At 36.7% G+C, this 26,560-nt stretch overlaps 1 protein-coding gene across 6 annotated transcripts in view; it reads left to right on the forward strand.

Moving 5' to 3' along the window:
• Positions 1-26,560, forward strand: part of ALMS1 (ALMS1 centrosome and basal body associated protein) — a 136,101-nt gene that overhangs the window by 99,180 nt on the left and 10,361 nt on the right. For all 6 annotated transcript variants that reach the window (XM_037527633.2, XM_054701731.1, XM_054701730.1 and 3 more), the window contains 3 exons: positions 1,937-2,074; positions 3,927-4,097; positions 10,542-11,677. In XM_037527633.2, coding sequence (XP_037383530.1) covers positions 1,937-2,074; positions 3,927-4,097; positions 10,542-11,677 — 1,445 coding nt within the window. The remainder of the gene's footprint in view (positions 1-1,936; positions 2,075-3,926; positions 4,098-10,541; positions 11,678-26,560) is intronic.

The following is a 26,560-nucleotide window of genomic DNA, read 5'->3' on the forward strand; positions in this document are numbered from 1 at the left end:
ATCCGGTTCAATCCCCGGCCGCTAGGCAAGGGTCCCACATGGCGCGCAGACCTCTCCTGCCATGCCCGCTGCTCCCCTCAGCAGTGTACTTCGTCAGTCTGCCTGCTCTGCTCTCCGCTCTGGCTCTGGTGAATTCTCTCACCCTCCCGTGCTTCTGACTGTACCTAGTGCTTGTATAAATAAACAAATCTTAAAAAAAAAAATCACAAGTTAAATTAAAAAAAAATGAAAAAATAAAACAAGGGAGTAGATTTAATTTTTTTTTTTTTTTAAGGAAAACATAAGATGGAGGAAATGGCTAGCAAAGGAGAAGAAGGGAAAGGAATTCCCATTGAGGCATTGGTACAGAGATCTAGAAGTTCAGACTGAGAACTGTAAGAAAAATGTCAAATTGTTAAGCTGCCTCATATAGTTGACTATATTTTTTATTTTTTTTAAAGATTTATTTATTTATTTATACAAGCACTGGGTACAGTCAGAAGCGCGGGAGGGTGAGAGAACTCGCCAGAGCCAGAGCCGGCAGCAGAGCAAGCAGAAGGACTGAAGTACACTGCTGAGGAGAGCAGCGGGCGGCAGGAGAGGTCTGCGCGCCATGTGGGACCCTCCCCCGGCGGCCGGAGAGCAGCCGGGACCGAACCGGCGCTGCAGAGGCCGCTTGCAGCCTCGCAGCCCAGCGCTCAACCGCTGCGCCGCCAGGGAGGCCCTAGTTGACTATATTTAAAAGAGATTTTCAGTTCTATTTATAAGGAAGAAGTAGGGATTGGTATATAGAAACTTAACAAAAATTAAACAAGGCCATCATAAACTCTTCAGGAAATTCAGAAATTTATAAAAGAAAATACATGTGATTGTAGGATATTAATTGACTTAACTGAATAGTAATTAAATAACAATCATATTAAATACTGAACTTTAACTGTATATTGATTTAATCACTATGGCTGCTATTTACATAACAATATATCAACATTGAACATTAATAGCTGACACTGCTCAGAAGATAGGATAAGAGGATTTGTCTTTGATTGGAAGGTTTTTGTAAAAACAGTGATCTATATTGATAAGAAGAAAATCAGTTTTTTTCTGGAACTAAAAAGAATACAGCAGTATAATAAAGTATATTATTATACCAGTTAATACTAGAAGATATGAGTTGCTTCTGTTGACACTGGAAGGAGTGGCTAAATGAGTTGGTGGCCTTTAGAAAATGGGTAGTTGGAAGGAAGTAGATAAGGGAACTGCTGACTTTTGTAATAATCCTCATGAAATTATTTGACTTACAAAAAAGTTTTACATATGTGTATGAGACTTTGATTAAATTATAATTTGTCCTTTCCTCCAAAAAGTAAGATTTTAGAAAGTTATATATATTTAACAAATACTAACTAAATGAATACTAGTGAGCAATGTAAGTATTGACAAAGTAGAATTCCAGACCAAAGAAAATAGAAAAATTAGACAAGTTTAAGAGGATATAACTTCAGAAGATTTTTAATATTCTGATTGCTATGTATAAAATCTAGATGATACAGGTGTGTCTCTAGGATTATTATATGAAGTAACAAAATTGGGTTCATAATAAGTCACAAAAACTTTAGTGCCAAAGAACTTGAAAGAGTTTAAATTTACCTTTTTACTTTGAAAAAAGACACTTGTTCTTAGACTTTTTAAAAAACTCTTGCATAATACCATTAAAAACCAGATATTATTTAAAGTGGCATTTTATTTAAATCATTGTCATACGAAGAGCAATATGCAGAACTTTCCAATTTGTGTTGTAAACCTACCACAACTGTCACAGCTTTCATATAGTGGGACCTAAGAGGAACTTATTTCATAATATATAAAAAGGTTTGGGGAATGGGTAGGGGTTTCTTCGCGATTGTGTTTGTTATCTTCTCCTTCTCTGTGGGAGCAAATGATGTCATTGTTACAGATGCTGAAGTTCAAGTTATCTTCACCAAGGATGAGAGGCTCTTAGATAAAAACGGTGAAGAGGAAATTCACAGTAATTGGGCAGTGACTGTGGGTGCACGTTCTGAAGAGAAAGAATCCTTGCAGAAAGACACTGCAGGTAACTAAGCTAGATTATCTATTGTTATTTTCTTGTAGCCATCTAATTAGTATCAACAGAAAAGTATCCTCTTACTTTCTTTAAACTCTTTAGCTTGCTCGTGTTTCAAATGGTATATTAGCTGCATTTTGTGGTATATATTGTCATGTAAAATTAGTATCTTTAAAGCCCTATGATATATTTCTGGAGAACTTTAAAGGTGAATATAGTATACAAATTAACCTCATTGTCAAAAATTCACATTATAAACTTAAAAAAACTACTGATAAAAAAATCTCAGTGTATTAAGATGCTGACTCTAATACTTGTTGTTCATTAGGAATTCAGCTTATTTCCTTCCTAATTACCCATCCAGTTACTTCAGTGGAACTGTGCTGATTAATGTCTCTAATGGTGGATTTAAATTAGGGTTAGTTTTGGCACTAAGAGATGTAAACAAAATAACATTGCCTTTAAAAACAGGAATTTATTTCTCTTCCTTGTAAAAATCCAGAGGTAGACATCCAGTGTTGATGTGGTATCACAGAGTATCAAAGAACAAAGCTCATTCTCTCCTGTTCCAGCATTTTCAGCTTCCATTCTCATGCTGTAGCCTCAGGTCCATATTCCAGCCAGCAGAAAGGAAGAAAGGGGAAAGAAAATCATATCCTTTCTTTTAAGTTATTCTTGGAAGTTTCATGTACCATTCTCCTTCCATCCAATTGGGCAAACTTACATGGTTACTCCAGTATACATTGCTGGGGAGGTTAGAAAATATAATCTTTACTCTAGGAACCTTATGCCTTGCTAATAAGTCAGTGTGTTTTAGAAGAAAAGGAAAATGGATTTCAAAAGCTAGCAGGCAGTCTCTCTCACAATTATAATTGGAAATATTTTGAAAGCATAATTAGAGACTTCTCTTTGTTTTCATGTCATATTGTGTCTTGGACAACACTTCAAAATTTTACCCTTCCTTTTTGCTATTTCTAAATGAATATTCCAGAAACAATTGTGATTGTGTTAGCCTTATATTCAAAATGTTTTCGTTATCCTTAAAAATAAGATCTAAACTCTTTTAGCATAGTCTTTTAGAACAGAATTGACCCTGAAACTTAAAATTCTACTTTTCACTTTTATTCCTTACAGATTCAATAATCAAATAAACCATATACAGGCCTCATGTCATAGATGTTCAGTTGCTTTCCTGACTCCAGTCTTATTTTATGTAGTGACCTTTGTTAAAATGTCTTTCTCTTTCCATCTCAGTGTGGAACCCACCTCAGATATCTTTAAATACTCCTATCAGCTGTACTTAATTCAGAGGTCTCCATTGATTCTCCCAGCTGGAAGTACTTTCTCTTGCTCTGAGAACTTAAAGTTTTTTAGCTCTTTTTCTTGTAATTGTTTTTACCTTGCATGAAATATGTTTTTGCACATTTTTTAAAAAAAGATTTTATTTATTTATGCATACAAGAGCTTGGGTACAGGCCAGAGATGCAGGAACAGAACAGGCAGATTGACTGAAATACACTGCTGAGGGGAGCAGTGGGCGAGTCAGGAGAGCGCTGCCTCTCCTTATGTGTAGCTCCCTCGCCGGACGGGGATCGAACTCATGCTGCAGAGGCTGTGGATTGCTTCATAGTGTGGTGCTTAACCTCTTGTGCCACCAGGGAGGTCCCTTTTTTTGTTGTTGTTTGTTTGTTTGTTTTTTAACTCCACTTTAGATCTATAATTTCTGAACACATTTCTGATTGATCTTTTTATTTTCTTTAACATCTGTAACAATGCCTTACACATAATAGATGCTTAAGAGTTATTTTAAATATTTTTGTCAACTTCCTTTCTGGATACTGTGTTAATTTCCCTTTTTTAGGTTCCAGTGATGCTGCTGCTACAGGGAGCTCAGCTCAACTACCAGACACAAAAATCGAAAATTTACCAGACACTGAAGAAATTAAACAAATAGAGGAGGTCCAGAGTAAGAGGCCAGTTACAAAGGAAGCCTGGTCAGAAAACAAAGAATCCTTGCAGATAGATATTGCAGGTAATGGAGTGTGTGTGTGTGTGTTTTGAGAGAGAGCCCACATGCAGGCCTGATTCTGTGTGTTGCCATTTCATTCTGATGAGACTATAGCCTAATGATTTAGATAAAAATCAATTTTGGTATGTTTCTTATGCAAATAACTTCAGTGTTACTTTATGGATATACAAACTAACTTGTAAATGTAAGATGAGCAAGACTGCAGCCATTTTGAGAAATAACTGCCATCTCAAAAGGGCACAGCTAGTTTCGTTTTGGGGCAAAAACCACAAGCCAAGGGTAAACGAAACCTAGCTGGCACCATGAGAGCTATCCAATCAAGGTGGACCCTGTCCCAGGTGTGAAAAGTCCCCGAATCCTGTCAACAAAGTACAAAAATAGCTGGTTGCTCTGGAAGGGGGTCCCTCTCTCAACCTGGTGAGACTGCTGTGTCAGTACTCCAGGCAGAGTTGGGCCCTAGCTTAAGCTAGCAATAAAGCCTTTTTGCTTTTGCATCTCTGGCTCCGTGTGGTCTTTGGGAACCCCGGACGGAGTTGAGGCATCAACTCCTAACATAAATATGCTGCTTTTAGGAAAACTAAGAAACAGGATTAAAAATATATACCTAAAAATATATACCTAAAGCTGATAGTATTAGAAATGAGCATCATGTCTTAGTACTGAAATAGGAGAATCTGAAACTGTAGGCATTCCAGAATACTCTGAGAAAGACAGAAAATCCCCAGTAAAACTTTTTTAAAAAGCCTACCCTCTAATCTATTTATGTTTATTATTGCCTCCTTTTATTAACATAAAAGAAGAGCATTTAAGAAACAAGCCATTACTATCTACCTGTCAAACTCTACCTCTTAGAGAAAAATAGAATAGTAACCAGATAGAGAGAAATGAGTCAAGGAGCTTAATCCATCTATATGTATTTTGAAAACAGTTTAGGTGCAGTTGATCATATCAAGAAATTTTAAGATAAATGCTTTTCCACAAGGACACCTAGATTACACAGTGGGGACTCTTCAACAATTAGTGTTGGAAAACTGGATATACACATTTAAAAGAATGAAGTTGGATTCTTACCTTTTGCCAATACAAAAATTAGCTCAAAATAGATCACGTATCCAAACATATAAGAGCTACTAAAATTATAAAACTCTTAGAAGAAAACAGTGTAAAGCTTCATGACACTGGATTTGACACCAAACAACATAAGCAAAAATTAATTTTACTACATCGAAATTTAAAACTTTTCATTAAAGGATATCAACAGAGTGAAAAAGAAACCTATGGGATGGGGAAAATACTTGAAAATTGAACTGATAGTTAATATTCAGATTATATCTGAAAATTCTGTAACTTGACAACAACAAAGAAACTCAGTTAAAATGGAGGCAAAGGACTTGAAAAGACAGTTCTCCAAAGAAGATATATAAATGGCCAATAAGCATATGAAAAGATGTTCAAGATCACTTATCATTAAAAATACAAACCAAAATCATGACATACCAATTTGTACCAAGTAGGATAGTCATATGAAAAATAAGGAAGGTCCTCAAAAATTAAAAAATAGAATTACTATGTAATCCAGTAATCCCACTTCTGTCTATATATCCAAAAAAATGTAGAGCTGGATCACATATCTGCATGTTCATGTTCATTGCAGCATTATTCACAATAGCCACAATATGGAAATAACCCAAATGTCCATCAGTAGAAGAATGGATAAAAACATTTGTTATATACAAATAATAAAATATTAAAAAAAGAAATACATCACATGCAACATAGGTGAACCTCAAAGACATTGTTCTTAGTAAGGTATGCCAATCATAAAAAGACATATACTGTGTACACCACAGTATCTTTTGCATACCATTATGAATACACTAAATGCTACTGAACTGTACATTTTAAAAAATTATTTAAAAAAAACTGGACACATAAAATATGTAATTTCTTACATACAAAAAGATTGTAAAATTAAAAATACAGTTGCTTTGTTTAGTATAGGAGACATAGTTGGGGGGAGATGGAAATATAATCAGTGAAAGCATATTCTTGAAAATTTTTCTAAATATTTTACACTTCTGAACAATAATAGAAGACTTTAAATGTATTGAAAATAAAGGTGAGGTAATAAGATGTAAAGAAAGACTTAGGGGATCCCAGAAACAAGAAAAGGGGAAACTTGTATCAACTACAAGGTGGAGATAAAAACAACTAGAAAAAAAAACTAAGGACTGATAGTAAAAATCCAACACTAGCATATATGTTGGTGTATGTAACAAAAAAATAATATGTAAGGAAAACAATGTGTAATTTAAAGGGACACCAAGTCCTAGGGGAATTTCTATGTAATAATCAACACCAAAACATACGGTGGTGAAAAAGGACAAATTCTACAGGTACCTACACAGAAAAAGCAAGAAGAAAAGGGAAAAAACTAGTAAGGCGACAGAGAAGGGAAGTTAAAGGAAGTGTAAGTAGGCAAATTTCATCTTTAAAACTGATAAATCAAGAAATACATGTTACAAGGGAGCTAACTCATAGATGACACAGCAGACCTCTCTTGTCTTGCCGACTCCTGGTACCCTTTAGCAATGTAGTTCAGTTAAAAAAAAAACAAACAAAAAACAACAAAAAAAAACCCTTTAAAAAATATCTTTCCAGGGTCTCCCCGGTGGCGCAGCGGTTGAGCGCTGGGTTGCGAAGCTCCCTGCAGCCTCTGCAGCTCCAGTTCGATCCCCGGCTGCTCCCCGGCCACTGGAGGAGGGTCCCACATGGTGCGCAGACATCTCCTGCCGCCCGCTGCTCCCCTCAGCAGTGTACTTTGGTCCTTCTGCCTGCTCTGCTCCCCACTCTGGCTCTGGTGAATTCTCTCACCCTCCTGCGCTTCTGACTGTACCCAGTGCTTGTATAAATAAATAAATAAATAAATCTTTTAAAAAAAAAAAAAAAAAATCTTTCCAAATGCCCATAGATTTTTTTTTCAGACAGCATCGTTGATATATAATGCACGTAGCATATACTTCACCCTTTTTTAAAGTGTATAATTCAATTATTCTTTTGCCCTGTTCACAAATATATGTAATCATCAGTATAGGGAATAAACTGATAGACTAAGGTAACTTCAATAGACTTCTGCACAAAGAACTCACCAGATATCTCATTCCCAGGCTGCATTTAGTATGGATGGTGTGTTCAAAATAAAGTCAGGCTCTATTCACTGACACAGTTTTATAAGCTCCCGCCTTTTATGGAAGTCTACTGTGCGTCTACTTCCAAATCCTAAGGAAGAGCTTCCTTAGGAAGCTATGCAATAATTTCACTGTGAGAGGATTAAGAATAGAAGGGACAATGCCTGTCTGGGGAAATTAAATAGTGACCTGTGTATGGTAGCTAAGTGAGCCCTTAAAATATATCAGAAATAAAAATATCAGTCAAGGATTCGAATATATTTTTTTATTTTTTTTTAAGGATTAGAATATAAACATGAGAAAAATCTCAGAAAATAAAACATGAGAATACAGGAAAAATTGGTCCAAAATGCTCAATATCAAAAACCAGACTGATTCTAGGATCAGAGCATGAAATATAGAACATGAATATAGAGCATCTTTGTCAAATTGTTATTGTTGAGCTAAATTGGTTATGACTCTGTATGTGATTCAGAAGCATAGGATCATACCCATTCAGATTTGTGTCACCACACCTATCACCAAAGCACCCTCAATCCTCTGCCAACCTAGAGCATCTTACAGTGCTAGAAAGTAAGGGAGGAAAAACATTGAATGGGGAGTATGTCAAAGGGACACAAGAGCTAAGTAGAAATGACTAAAATTGGAAATTGAAGCAATTTGAGTAATATAGTAGTGTTGAATTAAAACTGAAGTATAAATATCTAAGAGTCCATACTGATATTTAAAAAAAAAGCTAATAAGTAAATAAACACCTTTTTGTATGGAATTCCAAATATTGTGTATAAATACTCTATTCTTAAGGAGACAGAGTTTAATTCCTACTTTTAATAGTGGATTATGCATAGTGATTTCCTTCCAAAGACTACATAGTAGGAAGAGGAAAATGAGTAACTTTAGCGTGAAGAACCTTGATAAACACTACCTCAACCCTATAGTTAGGTCAACATCAACATGACAAATTATGTTTAATGACTTATGCCCTCAATATATGATGAGAATGGCACTTTAAAGTCTTCCTCTCTGGGCCTCCCTGGTGGCGCAGCGGTTGAGCGTTGGGTTGTGAAGCTGCCCGCAGCCTCTGCAGCTCCGGTTCGATCCCTGGCTGCTCCCCGGCCACCGGAGGAGGGTCCCGCATGGCGCGCAGACCTCTCCTGCCGCCCGCTGCTCCCCTCAGCAGTGTACTTCGGTCCTTCTGCCTGCTCTGCTCCCTGCTCTGGCTCTGGTGAATTCTCTCACCCTCCCGCGCTTCTGACTGTACCCAGTGCTTGTATAAATAAATAAATAAATAAATAAATAAGCAAATGAATAAATCTTTAAAAATAAAGTCTTCCTCTCTGAAATCTATAACCTTATTCTAATCATGAGAAAAGCATCAGAAAAACTTAAATGAGAAAGATTCTACAAAACATCTGACTAGTACTTCTCAAAACTGTCAGAGCCACGAAAAAAAAAAGTCTGGGAAACTGTTATGGTCCAGACTAACCTAAGGAGAAATGACAACTAAATGTAATGTAGTATGCTAAATGGAATTCTGGAACAGAAAAAGGAGATAAAAATAAAGGAAATCTGATGAAGTATGTACTTTGGTTAATAATGTATCTTTATTGGTTTATTAAATGTCATAACTGTACCTTATTTATGTAAAGTATTAATAATGTAGGAAACTGGATATGGACTATAGGAAAACTACTATCTTCACAGTTTTTCTGTAAATATGAGATACTATAAAAATTTTTTAAAATTCATGCAGTCATATACTGACATTAAAGTAGATAGGAAAGAGTGAGATTAGGTATAGATAGATGGATGGATAGATAGCTACATAGATAGATAGATATAAGAAAAGGAGATTTCTCTTTACAATACTATGCTTATTAAACATCAAAGGAAAAATAGACAGGCTTCATATAAAGCATCATAGAAATAATAGATTTAAACAAGAATCATCAGTGGATGATGATAAAACCATTGAGCAAAAATTTATTGGGGGGCAGGAGATTTACACAGCCTCAAAATTATCTTCCCACATTACTCATCAATTATCAAAGGGTAAAGTTAATCTTTACAGTGGAGAACTCTGGCCATCATCTTAACCAAGTAATCAAAGTCAGTATCACCAATAATGGGATAAGTTGAAATTAAGTACTTTTCTTTGGGAAGTTTGAGTATCTTTTTATACTAAAAGCAGATTCTGTATATCCTTCTATATCCTAGGTAAATCACCTTAGAAATTCAAACGCAGATAACTGGTTGCCAGTTTATAGCATGGGTGAAAATGATTCCATAGTTACAAGTGTTACTTTTCTGGCATGTGTATCTTTGTTTCTACCCATGACTAATAACTTCAAATATGTGTATTGATTCCATATTAGTGTTTACAATTAGGATTTAGGATTTTCAGACATTACATTGAAAAATGCTTCTTGATATAGAATGACTGTCAAAAGAAAAAAATGATAAGTTTTATGTTGATGTATTTTATCACAGTTTTTTTTTTTTTAAGATAGATTTATTTATTTATACAAGCACTGTGTACAGTCAGAAGCTCAGGAGGGTGAGAGAATTCACCAGAGCCAGAGCAGGGAACAGAACAGGCAGACTGAGAAATACACTGCTGAGGGGAGCAGTGGGCAACAGGAGAGGTCTGCGCGCCATGTGGGACTCTCACCCGGCAGCTGGGGATTGAACCGGAGCTGCAGAGGCTACGGGCAGCTTCGCAGTCCAGCGCTCAACCGCTGCGCCACCAGGGGAGGCTCTATCACAGTTTTTTAAATGGGAGGAATATAAAGGTGGCTCACAGAAAGGAATTTTATGGTCTCTGAAACATGTAAAGATTTTTTTTTTAATCCCACCCAGTTATCAATAAAGAAAATGTAGTCTTGGGTTGGCAATACCTATCTCTCAGTTTTTCAACCAGATTAAATTAACAGGAAACAAAAACCAGATGTACAGCACATAACCATCATTCCCTAAACCTCACAAGCCAGAGAATTAAAGTGCCTTCCTTGAGGTCACACAGAGCCCAGCCTGAATCTAGGTCTTTTGATCACGTCTCTTAAACTTACCATGTACTATAGCCATTAAGCACAAGCTATGGCATCTTCTGGTCAGGCAGTGAATTTTCTGATGCTTTAGATATACTGTTCTTTCTATTAGTCTTTGGTCTCCATTTATATAATTAAGGATGAATAGTATTTCCAAACGGAATGAAAATATTTTAAAGTATTTCACAGTCTCTCTTTCCCTTCCTTTTTAGGATCTGGATTTGAAAATACTACCCATTCTGTCTTCAGGTCAGCCAAATTTTACTTTCATCATCCAGTACACCTGTCAAATGATCAAGATTTTTTTCATGAGTCTTTAGGAAGGAGTGTTTTCATGAAACATTCTTGGAAAGATTTCTTTCAACATCATCCAGACAAATATCGAGAACACACTTATCCTCCTCCCCCTTTTCAAAATGCAGAAAAGAGTAAGGCAGATTATCCCAAAATAGAGAGCCTCAGTATCAATGTGAACTTGGAAAACAAAGAAGCAGTAAATGACCAGACTAGAGAATATCCAAAAGTTGACCAGAAAATTAATGATCCAAAAAGGTATCATAAGGTCACCCCAGAGCAAACAACTCAACACACTGCAAGCTTGAATGAACTCTGGAACAAGTATCAGGAGCGACAGAGTCAACAGAAGCCTTCTGAGTTCACTGACAAGAAAGAATTATCCTTGGTGGAGCGACTTGATCGTTTGGCTAAACTTCTTCAGAATCCCATTACCCACTCTCTTCAGGCCGTAGAAAGCACACAGGATGATAGCAAAGGGGAACAAGATGTTAAGGAATGGAGTGGTAAACAGCAACAGCAGAAAAACAAGCTTCAGAAAAAAAAGCGGTATAAAAGCATAGAGAAATGCCATAAAAATACAGGCGATCTTAAAAAAAACAAAGTGTTTCCTGCTCATCAAATGGGGAGATCTAATCAGATTAAAATTGAGCAAATAAAATTTGATAAATATATTCTGAGAAAACAGCCAGGGTGTCATTATATAAACAACACTTCTTCAGATTCTAGGCCTTCAGAGGAGAGTGATTTGCTTACAGATACTCCCACCAATATCCTTTCCCCTACCACTTCTGTGGATTCAGATATATTGACTCAAACAGATAAAGAAGTGACATATGAAAGGAGCAGCTCTATTTCCACCATTGACACTGCCCGATTGATTCAAGCTTTTGGCCATGAAAGAGTTTGTCTGTCACCCAGGCAAATTAAATTATACAGCAGCATTACTGACCATCAGAGGAGATACCTTGAGAAGCGGAGCAGAAACAAGAGAGCATTGAATATAGGTCATCCCCAGATGACCTCTGAGCACACCAGAAGGAAACACATCCAGGTACATGGCTACAAATTCCATCTGGCAATGTGACTGCCTTTTTCATGGACTTTTTAGTTAAGCTTTGCCCACAGGTGAAAAAAAAGCCAATTGCCCTTCCCTCACTATAACATTTCTTACCAACTGGAAAAGAGTGAGAAAGTGTAGTACATTGCTATTGTGAGTTGTCATTCTTTTCATCAACACTCGTTTGCGCATTATCCTTTGGATGAAGGGCTTTGCTGCTGAATGCTTCATAATCTGCAAAGTCTAACCGCGGCACAGGGGAGCTGCAAGTTTAGAATGACCTCCATTCTGAACAATATTGCATGGGTTCTTTTGTTCTTGTTTATTCCTCCCTGTCTTTCAAGAAATTTTATGGTGCTTTTAGACATAGACACAAACACACACACGCACAAATGATAAAATTTGTTTAAGTAAAGGAAGAACTGGGATGATAAAAAATTAAATTGAAGTCAGAAAGTGGTGAGCTACAACATGATTTTAAAAAATAAGTTTAAGTGAAGAATTGTGAGGGTAAAATAAGTAGAAACTAGAGGAGAGAGAAATATACCTGTGGATATAGTTGCTAAAAGTAAACTACAAGATTCCCTTTTTCTAGGAGTTAGTCTTGCTAGAATGTTGAGATTAATTGCATGAGTGTAGAATATAGAAAAGTTTCGGGGTTTTTTTGTTTGTTTGTTTGTTTGTTTGTTTTTTTTTCAGAAGCATCACAAATATTTCTGGTACTAAGTCTTAAGAAAAATTTCATCTGTTCTTATAGAGAAGGCACCATAATGTAACAAAGGCCTCAATAACATCTTTAAGAGAGGTTCAGTAACACCTGTAAGGTTAATATGGTTTAATTTTAGGGGGTTCAGTAAAGACAGATCTCAAGGTGTCAACAAATGTAGACTATTACTTTAACCCAAAAACAAAATTTAGGGTATCTACAAAGTGCTCTCCAAAAAGAGGTGTTTACAGGATGATTTATTGTAGTATAGAAAATTATTAGAATTCATTTTTTCTCAGCCTCTTAAAAAGTTTGTTTTTGCATATGCTTTTTATGAGTACAGTAGTAATATATGCTTTACAAATAAATACCTACTTTGATAATTTGTACTGAAAAGTACTTTGTCAGTAGGACTGCGTGATCAAGGAATACCTGAAGATTTTTAGTCTAAAGGGAAGGAGACAATTTACCATAAATATTTCTCAGAATTTGTTTTAGATATTAAATGACAGTGATTACATATATAGATAGTATGATATGACTTATTTTAAAAATAACTGAAGAATTAGGAATACCCAGATTAAGATTTTTGTTCCATAGGGAACACTGGGGAAAAGGAACCTGGCCGAGGTTGTTGCATATGCATAGTAAGACATAAAAGGGTAAAGTTTACAATTTTAATCATTTAAAAGTACACAATTCAGTGGTACTGAGTACAGTCAAATATTTTGTAACTGTTACCACCATTCTAGTTCTAGACCTTTTTCATCATCCCAGTAGAAAGCTCATACCCATTTGCATCACTATTTCACCTTCCCACTAACAACCATTAATCTACTTTCTGTCTCCACGAATTTGCCTTTTCTGGTTATTTCATGAAATCATACAATATGTGACCTTCATGTCAGCCTTCTTTCTCTTTAGCATACTGTTTTTTTTTTTTTTTTAATAGAGGCATGTTTTATTTATTTATTTGTTTGTTTGTTTGTTTGTTTTGTTTATACATGCACTGGGTACAGTCAGAAGCGCGGGAGGGTGAGAGAATTCACCAGAGCCAGAGCGGGGAGCAGAGCAGGCAGAAGGACCGAAGTACACTGCTGAGGGGCGCAGCGGGCGGCGGGAGAGGTCTGCGTGCCATGTGGGACCCTCCTTCGGTGGCCGGGGAGCAGCCAGGGATCGAACTGGCGCTGCAGAAGCTGCGGGCAGCTTTGCAACCCAACGCTCAACCGCTGCGCCACCAGGGAGGCGCCGCAACTCTTTTCTTAACCTTTTGAATAACTGCCAGTGTTTTCCAAAATGACTGCACGGTCTTACATTCCCACTGGGATCGTTTTAGATTCCAATGTATTGCTTAGTTTCCACTTTTAAAAAAATTTCCAATTTTCCTTCTGTTGTTGATTTACAATTTTATTCCATTGTGGTCAGAGAATATACTTTGTATGCTTTCAGTCCTTATGAGAGTGTTGTGACTTCTATAACCTAACATATGGTCTTTCCTGAAGAACATGTGTGCTTGAGAATAATGTTTATTCTTTTGTTGTCAGTTGGAGTTATATATATATATATATATATATATATATATATATATTAAATTTGTTAGGTATCGTTGGTTTGTAGTCTTCCTCAGGCCTTCTGTTTACTTATTGTCTAGTTGCTGCAGCTGTTTTGAAAGAGTCGTGTAGCTGTCTCCAACTACTACTATTGATTGTCTATTTTCCCCATCATTCCTTTCAGTTTTGCTGCATGTGGGTTTTGTGTTTTCTGATACCAAGCAACTCTATATTCCTTGCATATTCTAATTTATTTCCATTTCAGCAAAAATTTGCTTTAATTATATCCAGGAATATTTTTTTTCTTTTCCTTTCAACCTTTTATCTTGGGAGTGAGAGATGAGGACAGCACCACTTAACCAAATATTACATCTCTATTCTATGTTTTCCTCTCCTAGCATTTATTTTCATTTTCTGCATCTTTTTCTTTGCATATCAGAAGACTTTTAAATTTGTAACCATTGTTTTTGATGTAGTTTTCTTTATTTTTTGGTGAGATTTCTGTTTTCTGTTACGTAAATTAATTTTGAAGTGGTATAATGCAATTATTTTTGTTCTCAGTTTTCTTCTTTGGTGCTTGTCCTTGGTTCCCTAAAAACAGATTTTTATTAATTTTTCCATGAATTGTGTCAGTTTTGGCAGTTGCCTTCTAAATTCTGTTTTCTTAGCTTATTGTGGATCTAAGTCTGCTCTTTTTTATTTTCTCTAGAGTTAAAGTACAGTTATTTATTGGCCAAAACAGGTAAATATTCTCAAGTGAATTCTCCTTCCCTTCTTCTTTCCTTTCTTCCACGAAATAAAAATATGTAAATCCTTTTCTGTTTTCAGATTACCTGTCCTTATTTCTGAACAGTTCTGTGAAAACTACTTATTTGCCCACAACTAACTTGCTTGAACAATCCATGGCTGTGTTATTGGTTGTTTAGAAGAATTGGTTGAATCTCCTTCCCAGAACTTGAACATGAAGTCTAATTGTATGGCTTGTATTTCTCTTTCCCCTCAGGACTTGCATTCTTAAATATTCTCTTTACTTTTTGTTCCTATTTGTTTGTATCAGTTATGGAGAAAAAAAGATTCACTAAGCCTGTCTCTGTGATATCATGTTTTTGAAAATCCATACTATTTTCTCAGTGTTTTTTCTTTCTCTTTTATATTTGATTTCTTGGGAATAACTGATTTGATTAATTGGGAATATTTGATTTCTAAAAGAATAACTGCAGCTACCTGCTTATACCTCCCTGTCCCCCCAACCCCCCCACCCCACTCCCTTTTTGGAACCATGCTTATGTTTTTGCTTATTACAGGTTGTGGAAGACTTACCTGTCAGGATAGCCTTTATTGATGGGTCTTACCATTTTATAGTTTACCCTTCTCTTTATTACCAAATGTTTTATCAGAAAATACATTTTTTAACTGAGCAAAGGTAAAAATATTAAAAAATCAGAAAATATAGAAACCTTGGAGATCTTCGATATTTGTGATTCACACACATACTGTTTATTTGGGAATGAACTGTTTCATTAGGTCCCTATTCTAATGTAGCTATATAACAAAGAGACCTCCATGAGAGAATAAAATGAGAGCTTTATTAATGGTCAAGTAAATGTTTACCGGTATTTCTTACATTTTAATAAAACAGACTGATTTTATCAGTCTTTACCATCACACTCATATGAAGAGGAGAAATGATAGTCAAAAACAGTGAAATCATACTATATATATATATATGTTTTAAACTACATTTAATATGTCATTGGCATCTGTCAATGAATACGAATTTATGTAGTTTTTAATAGCTTTATGGGTTCTATTATATAAGTACAGAATTTATCAATTAGTTCCCTAATGACAGATGATAAAATTGAGTTTTACTTTATCATAATTTGCACTTTAATGAGTAAGCTTTCTATTTCCTTGAGGTACATTTCTTAATATGGAATTTCTGGGTTGCCAGGTGTGCATGTTAAAAATGTTTAATCCACACTGTTAAGTGCTCTCCTTAGTCGTGAGTGACATATAATAATGGTTTGACCAGTACCTACCAATAGAATTCTTGTTATTACTTGCCTGTCAGCTAGGCCAGAAATATGATTATCTTTTCTGATTCACATTCCTTTAACCACATGTGCTTTCTTTACTTTTGTGTTTATTGACTTATGTTTATAGTTCTTCTCTTTGAACTACATGTCTTATCTTTATTTATTTATTTTTTAAAGATTTATTTATTTATTTATACAAGCACTGGGTACAGTCAGAAGCGCGGGAGGGTGAGAGAATTCACCAGAGCCAGAGCGGGGAGCAGAGCAGGCAGAAGGACCGAGGTACACTGCTGAGGGGAGCAGCGGGCGGCAGGAGAGGTCCGCGCGCCATGTGGGACCCTCCTCCGGTGGCCAGGGAGCAGCTGGGATCGAACCGGTGCCGCAGAGGCGGCGGGCAGCTTTGCAACCCAGCGCTCAACCGCTGCGCCACCGGGGAGGCCCTGCATGTCTTATCTTTAGCCTAGGTTTCCTTAGATTTGTTAATGCTTTTCTTCTCTGAATATGTATGATTTAGACTTTTTTTTTTTTACAATCTTTGTACATTTGAAGATTTAAAAAGTCAATATAAGGGAATAACTGCAGCTACCTGCTTGTCTCCCCCCGCCTTTCTGTGATGATTCTTACTCTTTTTTGACTCATTCTTTCTGTGCCTCTACTGCTGTGTCTATGTAGTCCTCTCCATCTATGTAACTCATATTTCTGTCTCTCTAGCTTTGCTTTCTGTCTTCTCTCCTCTCTCTTTCTTGCTGCACCCGCCTACTCACTCTGCATTTGTGCTCTCTCCATACTCAACCTAGACTCTGGATCTTGGCTCCCCTTCTCTGCTTTGTGTTTACTTCTCCCCTTCTCTCATGTCCTTGCTATTTTTGTTTCTGCCTGCCCCTCCCCCAACAACCCTTTCTTTCTCCTTCCCTTCCCCAACATTTTTCTTAGTATCTGGTTGTGTTTTGGGGTCAGAGGTGGGAAGAGTTTATACCATCAGTACAAAAAAAGAAAAGTCAAGTTTATTAGTTTTGGTTTATGGAGGGAGAAAAGGTGAATGATTTCTCTGTAGTTTGGACCTCTCATTATTTCCTGTTGCACTTGTTTTCAGGAATTGGGCTAATGGTAAGTACAGACTACCAAAGAAACCTCCATAATCGTGGGAATAAAATGAGGCTTTAGTAATGTTCAGTTAAAATGTTTACCAGTGTTCCCTATCTCTTTATAAAATAGGTTTTACTGTCACACTCACATAAAAGAGAAACAATAATCAAGAGCATGTGTCTTGGAACCAAAAGGATAAACTTTATTATTTAAGAGATTGAAAGCAAGGTAGAAATACATATATAAAATATATATATAATAAGTCCAAGTATATATAATGAACAAATTATTTTAACAAATTATTTTAAAATTAGAAGATTATAGTTTTTTTTAATTTTCTTATGTTTAATTTTTTGAGGCATGTATTATCAAATAAGATACCATAGTAGTTCTTTTTGTTTAACATTTATTTGGAAAGGAGGTAAGTCAAACAGATGAAACAGAAGATGGAAAAGAATTCTCAAGCTTCTCATTTTCATTTCTGCCAGAGTACCATTGTGAACTTCCAATTTAGTCATCACTGACAGTAGAGTGAAAAAATAGAATTAGAGAAGTGTTATACAGTTTCTATGCCAAAATAAATTTTTTCTTTTTAAAGATTTTTTTTTAATATTTATTTATTTATACAAGCAGTGGGTACAGTCGGAAGTGCAGGAGGGTGAGAGAATTCACCAGAGCCAGAGTGGGGAACAGAACAGGCGGGCAGACGGATGAAATACTCTGCTGAGGGGAGCAGTGGGCAAGGCAGGAGAGGTCTGCTCACCATGTGGGACCCTCGCCGGGGGTCGGGGATCGAACCGGTGCTACAGAAGCTGCGGGCAGCTTCGCAGCCCAGTGCTCAACCACAGCCCAGTGCTCAACCGCTGCGTCACCAGGGGAGGCCCAATTTTTTTCATTTTTTATGATAATTTTATTTCATTTGTGTGCAATTCAACTTCAAAATTGCTAAAACGTATTTGTGCCTTCAACTACATTTGTAGTAATTGCTAGATTGAAATTCACAATGTGGAAAAAGGGGGAGAGGTGTGGATTTAAAATATTTCACTCTAAGTAAAATTTTCTTTTAAATGTGAGCATTGAATTAAATGTGCTCCATCTATACTACTATACTTCTAATTCATGTTTCTAGTTACTGCATGCTATTCCTTGAGTACATCTACCATTTTACTTACATACTTTCCCTACAATAGACTTCCAAATTGCTGTAAACTCTCCAGTACCACAAAATGTGGCAGTGCACTTACTTCCTTGTTCATATAACCTTAAGTGCTACATTATACTCTATTTGGCATTTATCTCCAGAAATGGAACTCTTGGGTCCTAGATGATACATATATATGTAATTTCCTATACTAGAACCAAATTGCTTTCAAGTCAATATTCCTACCTGCATTGCATGAAAATTCCTGCATTTCTACTTCTCTACCAATAAGTTCTGATTTTTGCCAGAAGATTAGAAATACACATTTCTATACCATGGGAAAGTAGGGTTTTCTTTTTTAGTTAAATGTTACTTGTCTTGAGAATCTACCCTCATCCCACTCTGAAAGTTACAAGGAAGGAGAACCTTGAGACTCAGAAAATTACTGCTGAGCTTTCAACCAGAATGCATTTGTTATTTATTTGTCCAGATATGATTATATTACAGAATATAACAAAACAGAAGAGTGGGGTACTTTAATTTTCTCAAATTTTGACATAGATAAGGGAAGATTTTAATAAAGTACCCTCCAGAATTTTGGGCAAATATGTGTTGCCACCAAAAAGTATGTGTTTCTTCATTCCCTTCCTAACTATGTGTAGTATCAGTCTTTTTAATATTTGCTACTTTGTGGAAAACTCATAGTTTTAAATTGCATTTTTTTTTAAATATTAGGTGTCAGGGATTATCATTGTGTGTAGATATAATTTTACATCCAAGTGTTTAGCTGACCGTCAATAGAGATTTTAAAATAAGTAATACTCATAAATTATTAGAAAAATTCAATATTTTGTTAAGGTGGACTCCAATCAAATGGACTTGGTAAAAGCCCAAGTATCTTTTGAAATGTCTATCCAAAACAAATGAAATAATATGTGAAAACACTGTCATGTGGAGAGAGCTAAAGAAGAAACATTCTGCCCAAATTATGAAGTAGTTGTGTTTGTTAAACTTGAAATTAAAACCCCAAGTGAAAATATCTCGATAGACATAGATACATCTAATCAACAAAGTATATGACAAGTGCATTAAAGTTTTTAGAAGCATCCTATATAAAGGTGATCATAATCCTCATTAAAGCCAAAAGGAAAAACATTTAAGAAAATGCAAAGAAAAAAAATTAGAAGGCCACTTCCAAACCATAGTTTTTCAAGCCTGATAAAAAATTCTTTGGGAATTTGCTCTTCTAGCTCTACCACCCTCTACAAGGCTTTCATGATCATTTGTTAAGCTCCTGGTTTTTCCCATATGTTAATTGGTGAGTTCAATTCTTAAGTTCATTTTCTTTTTTTCTAACCCAAACCCTGCAATCACCTGGGAAACTTTACTATCCCCTAAAGTTTCTTGACCTCACTTCTAGTGACCAGAATTTACATTTTACCTATCCAGTGTCATGGTCATACATTGACCTTTGTTATCATCCAGAATTGTTTCATCTCTGCAAGCTATATTCATTCAGGTACCAAAAGAAGTTTCCTGAAGAAACATAGGTAAACACAATGCATTTTCATTTGCTGGGGAGGATTTTTCCATGGTTCTAATCTACCATATTTGCAGAAATAAATGACCAGATTAAGTTCCTGCTTTAGTATACTTTAATCTTGTTTCTAGGAGTAAAATTTGTATTAAAATGTTATTTTTTAACACTGTGATTGTGTCACCTTTTACTAATAAGTTTTTTTTTAATTGAAACTGCAGTTGCCAGTTTGATCTGCACATATCTAAAAGCTTTTTACAAGAAAAGACTGACCTTTAGTGCCACAAACTAAATTTCTAATTTTGACTCTGTTGATGTGTATGTCTGGCCCTAAACTTGAGCCAGACATGGGACATTGAGCCAGACATTTATACTATAAATGAATTAGTATAAACCCCTTTTTCTGAAAGAAAAACATCTCCCAGCAAGACACATGGCTGGAAGAAGATCACCAACAGCATTCTTCCTATATGAAGAATAACTATATGGTCATGTAAGAAACATGGCTGTTTTCCTAGGTTGGATATGCTTTTCTACGCTCAGTTTCTACCTGAAAAGTATTTGAAATTTTTTTCCTGAATTTATCTGATAGTTTCTCTCAAAATAAAATCACCTAGATTTTAAAGTAAAAAAGACTGCAAAAAAAATTGAAACACTTTTGAGATGGAAGCACTCTTTTCTCAGTGTGAAATAAAGTATCAGCAAATGGTAAGTTTGCTGTCATAATAATAGAAATTAAAGCAGAAGTAGCCAGACAATATGTATCCTTTTTTAGACTGTGCAACAGAAAAACCATGGTAGATGATAGTGTCAGTTGACTTGTCACATAAATCTTTATGTGTAAGACCCAATGCAAAGAACTGTTTGGTCCTGAGCCTCGGCCCTGAGGAATGGATGAGATCTTTAGAGATGTCTGAGACTCCTGTGGACTAAGGAAGTTGTGTTGTTTACCCAATGGCATCTGTCAATGTATTTAGCAAAATGATGTTCTGTCCCATGTCGACAGAACATCATAACAGAACTTCATAACAATTTGTCAGACAAAGTGCAGGCCTGTACATTATGATTATTGTTGTGGCGTAAGTGTGTGATTCTGGCAGTTTGCATTTGGTTCTAGCTATAGAGTGTGTGTAGTGCCTTATTTTACCTACAGCATCCAGTGCCCACGCTGTTGTTAGGACTGCTGTTTGTTTATATGAAAATGATGCCATTGGTTACCTGCAGGTCATCTACAATTCTTACCTCTGTGATTTGGTGATACAGTAGATGCAGAATTACAGAATTAGTTTTTATATTCCACATGTATTTCAGTTTGCATATGTAAATAAACACATTTTTACAACTCAAGATCTTTCATATACCACAAAATTTACTTAAATTAAAAAGTTTAGTTATTTTTAGTATATTCAGAGTATGCAACCATTTCCACATTTCAGTTTTCCTTCTCATTTTGTTATTTTTTCTTCCTCCTCTCTGCTCCCTCCCTCCTCCTTTGCTTTCCCCTTCAATCATGCTGCTGCTCCCCAGCCCCTGCCTGAACCTTACTTCCCATTTTTCCCAATAGCCCTACTTTATATCCTCATGACCCTTCTTAACCTCAAAAACCTCACATTTATAAAGAAGTATTATTTTATAAGCATTTTACTTTCTCATCTGCCATCTAAATGTTCTCTTCATGTGAGCCATATGGCAATTACCTTTTTTCTAAAGATTGCATATGCTGGCCTTCCTGGTGGTGCAGGGTTAAAGTGTCAGTGCTGTCAAGCTATTGCCAGCATCATGCGTGAGTTTGATCCCCAGCCAGGAAGCTAATCTACACAGCGCAGCAGACCTCTCCTGTCTAACCTGCTGTTCACCTGCTGCTCCCTTCAGCAGTGTATTTCAGTAGATGTGCCTGTTCTGCTTCCCACTCTGTCGCTGGTAAATTATCTCACCGCCCCACACCCTGCACCTCTAGCCTACAGCCCAGTTCTTGTATGCATAAATAAAAATAAATCTTAAAAAAAAAAAAAAAAAGATTGCAGGTGCTGTGTCCCATAGAGTCTGGTTGCTTGTGTTCTTGTTTTCATTAGTATCAAGGGTTTTTTTTTGATTTCTGTTTTAATTTCCTGTTTTAGCCATCATTTGTTAAGCAGCATTTTATTTGATCTTGTGTTCAATTTTTCTTTTTTTGTAGTTGATTTCTAGCTTTATGGCATTATGGGCAGAAAGTACTTAGTATGATTTTAATTTTTGTAGTTTTGTGCCCTGTGCACTTGGGGGGAAAATGTGTATGCAATGATTTTTGAGTAGATTGTTCAATAGATCTGTTGACCTTATTTTACCTTCTCATTTTAAGGCTATTGTTTCCTTGTTAATCTGTCTCGTTAATCTGTTCATAGTTTTTAGTGGAGTGTTAAAATCCCCTAGTATTGTGGTGTTGTCAATATCTCTCTTTAGTTCTGTTAGTTTCTTTCCCTGTTAATTATCTTATGTATCTTGGTGCTTCATCATTTGGTGCATATATATATATATTTGAGTGTTAACTTCTTGTTGTATTAGATCTTTAATTATAATGCAATGCTTGTTCTAGCTCTTAACATATTTTTTAAATTGGAAATCTATTTTGTAGGATTTTCTTCCAGCCTTTAAGTCTGTGCTTGTGTTTTTGGTAAGATGGATTTCCTATAACACAGTCTTAGTGGACTAGACTGTTTTGAAATCCATTTAGCTGCTCTTAACTGGTGAACTCAGGTGATTATCAAAACATTAGTACTCATTGCCATTTTGTTGTTGTCATTGTTTTAGGTTTTCATCTTTTTTGTTTTGTTTGGATTCCATTTCTGTTGTTTTTATGTGTTCTATTGATTTTTGTTTGAAGGTTCTCCAGAGCTTGGCATATGATGGACCATTTATGTGGCCCATTGTATGGTCTGATTGCAGACTTGCTTTGATGGGCCACTTTGTTATTCACTAGCTCCTACATTCTCTGTATCTATTGTGCTGTTGCTTGGTAACAATCCCTTTGGCACCTCTTTCATGTGTGGATTGGTATTGATAAATTCTTTCAGATTTTGCATTTCAGGGAAGTTTCTTACCTTTCCTTCTGTCTTGAATGTCAGTCTTACAATGTAAAATATTGTAGGCTGGAAATCTTTAAGTACTTTAAATATCTACTCACATTCCCTTATTGCCAGTAGGATTTCTATTGAAAGAGCCACAGGCAAGTCTAAAACCCTTATAGGTTATTGTCCTTTCCCTCTATGCTTTTAATGTGCTGTCCTTGTCATTGACGTTCAGTAGCTTTTTATATCTTGGAGCGCGTCTGTCATTGTTTTGCTTGGAACTATTTGGCCCTTTTGGATCAGAAGGCAGTTATTCATCCAGTGCATTTTCTGTGACTGTCTCTTTTTCTTTCCCTTTCAGGATCCTCATGATACAGATGTTATTTCTCTTTGGCTTACCCCAAAGAGCTCTGCTACTTGTGTTTTCCAAAATTGTACCTTTGAACTCACTAGTCCTCTCTGTTACTTACATTTATCTGCTATTGAGGCCCTCCACTGTATTTTATTATTAATTTTTTTTTTAATTTTTTTTTTTTTTTTTTGTGGGACCCTCACTGGCGGCCGGGGAACGAACCTGCGCTGCAGAGGCTGTGGGCAGCCTTGCAGCCCAGTGCTCAACCGCTGTGCCACCAGGGGAGGCCCTCCACTGTATTTCTTAATTCCATTTAGTACTTTTTAGATCCATTAGTTCATATTTTTGGGGTCCTTTTCCAGTTCTCTGTCATCCTTTTTATTATTTTATTTTAGCAAGCATTGTTCTGTTACCTTTAACACCTCTTCAGACATATACTACAATTCTTCTGGATTGAGACATGAGGGTTTTTTGTTTTGTTTTTTTCATTCATATGTTCTTCTGTCTCTTAATTTTAATTTTTATAGGTTATAATAGGGATGAACTTTCAAATTGCTACCTTTGCACCTATTCAGGTGGCCAACAACTGGCACTAGCAGGAGGTAATATGTAGAAAGGGACCTGGACAGTAGACATTGAAAGGTCACCTCCAGCAAGTGTCAGGTATCAAACTTGTTACTGTTCTGAAGGTACTATAGTCAGTAGTCAGTTGTGGGGATCCAATAAGGCCAGCTCCTCAGCCTAAGTGTCTTGAATAGTCACATACCAGCCTCCACCTGTAGGCTATTTGAGCACTAGATGCAAGTAGGTATGGATTGTATTGAGACAGGGCCACTGGCCAGAGTTGTTCTCTTTGCTTTTCCAGTACACATCCTTACCCTTGTGTGCTTGTTTGTGTTGTTAAGATCCAGGTTCTAAAATGATTAGTGAACGCATTCTGTTGTCTCAGTTATGGCCCTGGTGCTGGAGTAGCAGGCTCCCAGCCTTCAGGCTATATCACCTTTAGGCTACAAATAATAGTCTCATCTATGAGGAGTCACATGTGATCTGACCTAACTCGCTCCAGCTGTTCTATAACAGGAGCCTCAGGCTCAAACCAGTAATCACCACTCTGCACCCCAGCTCCTGTAGTTCTTGAATAGTGCATCCTCTGTCCTGAACACCAGCTCTGTGCACCCCCTTCTCTAGTGCTGTCCCAGGTCTCCAGACTACCCAGTGTGACTATGTGCCCCTGGATCAACAACTGTAAGAGGGGCTCCTTGTGGCAGGTGCCCTTAACTCTTGTGAGTTACATTGCAAACAGTTCAGTTAAAGTTTCCCTACCCATTTCTGCTGGATAGTTGCTACTGTCATATACTGTAATTGTCTGTTCATATTTCAGGGGTTATTGACTTTGTTCTGATGCAGTTCATTTGTTCATTATTTTCTATGGCCAAATAATAATCCATTGTATGAATACCACATTTTTCTGTTTGTCAGGTAATGAACATTTGAATTTTCTGCCACTTTTTGGCTATTACCAGCAATGATGTTGTGAATATATACAAGTTTTTGTGTGGACATGTTTTCATTTCTTTTGGGTATTTACCTAGAAGCGTATAGTGGTGGATCATATGGTAACTCTGTGTTTGACTATTTAAGAAACTGATCAACTGTTTTCCAAAGTATCCATTTTGCATTCACACCAACAGTATATGAGGGTTCCAATTTCCACATCCTAAAAAATACATTTTTGACTGTCTTTTTTGATTTTAACCTTCTAGAGAGTTAACTATAAAGGAATTTACTTTTAGACTTTGATTTTTTTTAAATGGTTAGCTTTTTATAGGCAGGAATTAATCAAAAAGATTTGAACTAGAGGGCCTCCCCGGTGGCGCAGCGGTTGAGCGCTGGGTTGCGAAGCTGCCCGCGGCCTCTGCAGCGCCGGTTCCATCCCCGGCTGCTCCCCGGCCACCGGAGGAGGGTCCCACATGGTGCGCAGACCTCTCCTGCCGCCCGCTGCTCCCCTCAGCAGTGTACTTCGGACCTTCTGCCTGCTCTGCTCCCCGCTCTGGCTCTGGTGAATTCTCTCACCCTCCCGCACTTCTGACTGTACCCAGTGCGTGTATAAACAAAAACAAACAAACAAATAAAAACATGCCTCTATTAAAAAAAAAAAAAAAAAGATTTGAACTAGAAATGAGAACACAAAATTCTTCCTGTAACCAGATGTAAACGTGTAGTTTTTCACACCCAGCAGTGCATACCCTCACTGTTTGTGTACTTGGAAATGCAGATGGTGCACAGCCTTGGGCTTGGAAGGAACCAATACTACATTTGTGCCACCAGGTGGTCCAGCCCCTGCTACAGCAGTCCCACCACATCTGCTCCTGGTCAGCTTACTGTTCAAGACTACAATTAGCAAAGGTTTTCACTCCCAATTGTTCCATTGTCCTGACTGTTCCAGTTCTGCTCTCTGAAGGCACAGAAAATAGGGCTTGTCTTCTACCTCTTGACTCCCTATTTCTCTGAAATATTTTCTCTCGGGTTTTCAATATGAACCTTTCCATACAGGTCATTCCTCACAAGTCTTGCTTTCTACTCTCCTTTCCCAAGTTAGCAGCTTTCCTGAGTCTATTTAATTTGTCAGTATCCTGATTTTAAATATGCCCTTTAAGCAAGTTGTGCTTCAGATGGTGAGAGCATGTTGACAACAGATTTGTCACGTGCCCTTTTGTGGTTAAACTATTTATAGCCTAACATGTTTTACTCCTGCTGAACTCACCAGAGCCATTAAACTTTGTTTGCCACACTCTTCCTTGTATTTTTTTCTCCCAGAGTCCTGATACACAGCCTCCCAAAGTCTGCATATTTATCTCCTTATTTGACTCCAGAAACCCCCTAGGATACCTCAAGTAATGCCCCCTCCAACATTTTATTTTAAAACAAATCTGAGTTGGAGTCTTGACCACTGTGACCAAGAAAATGCTTGTGATTAGAAAATAAACTTCATCAAGACCATTCCCTCCAATTTTTGTTTTGTTTATTCTTACCTCTTAAACTGGTAATGTAATCAGATGGTACAAAATTTTAAATGTATAAAAGAATATTTGATAAAGACTGTCCTTCCCATTCCTGTTACCAAGGCACCCATCTCTCCTTGCAGAGTCATTCATTGTTAGTAGTTCTTACATATCTTTACATAGATGTTCAAATGGCTTTACTGAAGTGTAATTTACATAACAAAAAATTCCTCCAGAGCCACCCCTGGTGCCTCTGCAGCACTGGTTCATTCCCCGACCGCTGGCGAGGGTCCCACAAAAAAAAAAAAAAAAAACTTTCCTCCAAAATGACAACTCAGTTATTTTCAGTAAACTTAGAGTTGTCTAATCCCCATAATTCAGTTTAGAACATTACTGCTAAACCCAAAATGTCCCATTTAC

This window comes from Talpa occidentalis, unplaced genomic scaffold (assembly GCF_014898055.3).
Source record: "Talpa occidentalis isolate TD23 unplaced genomic scaffold, MPIMG_talOcc4v2.1 talOcc4.5, whole genome shotgun sequence".
In the NCBI taxonomy this organism is placed as follows: Eukaryota; Metazoa; Chordata; class Mammalia; order Eulipotyphla; family Talpidae; genus Talpa; species Talpa occidentalis.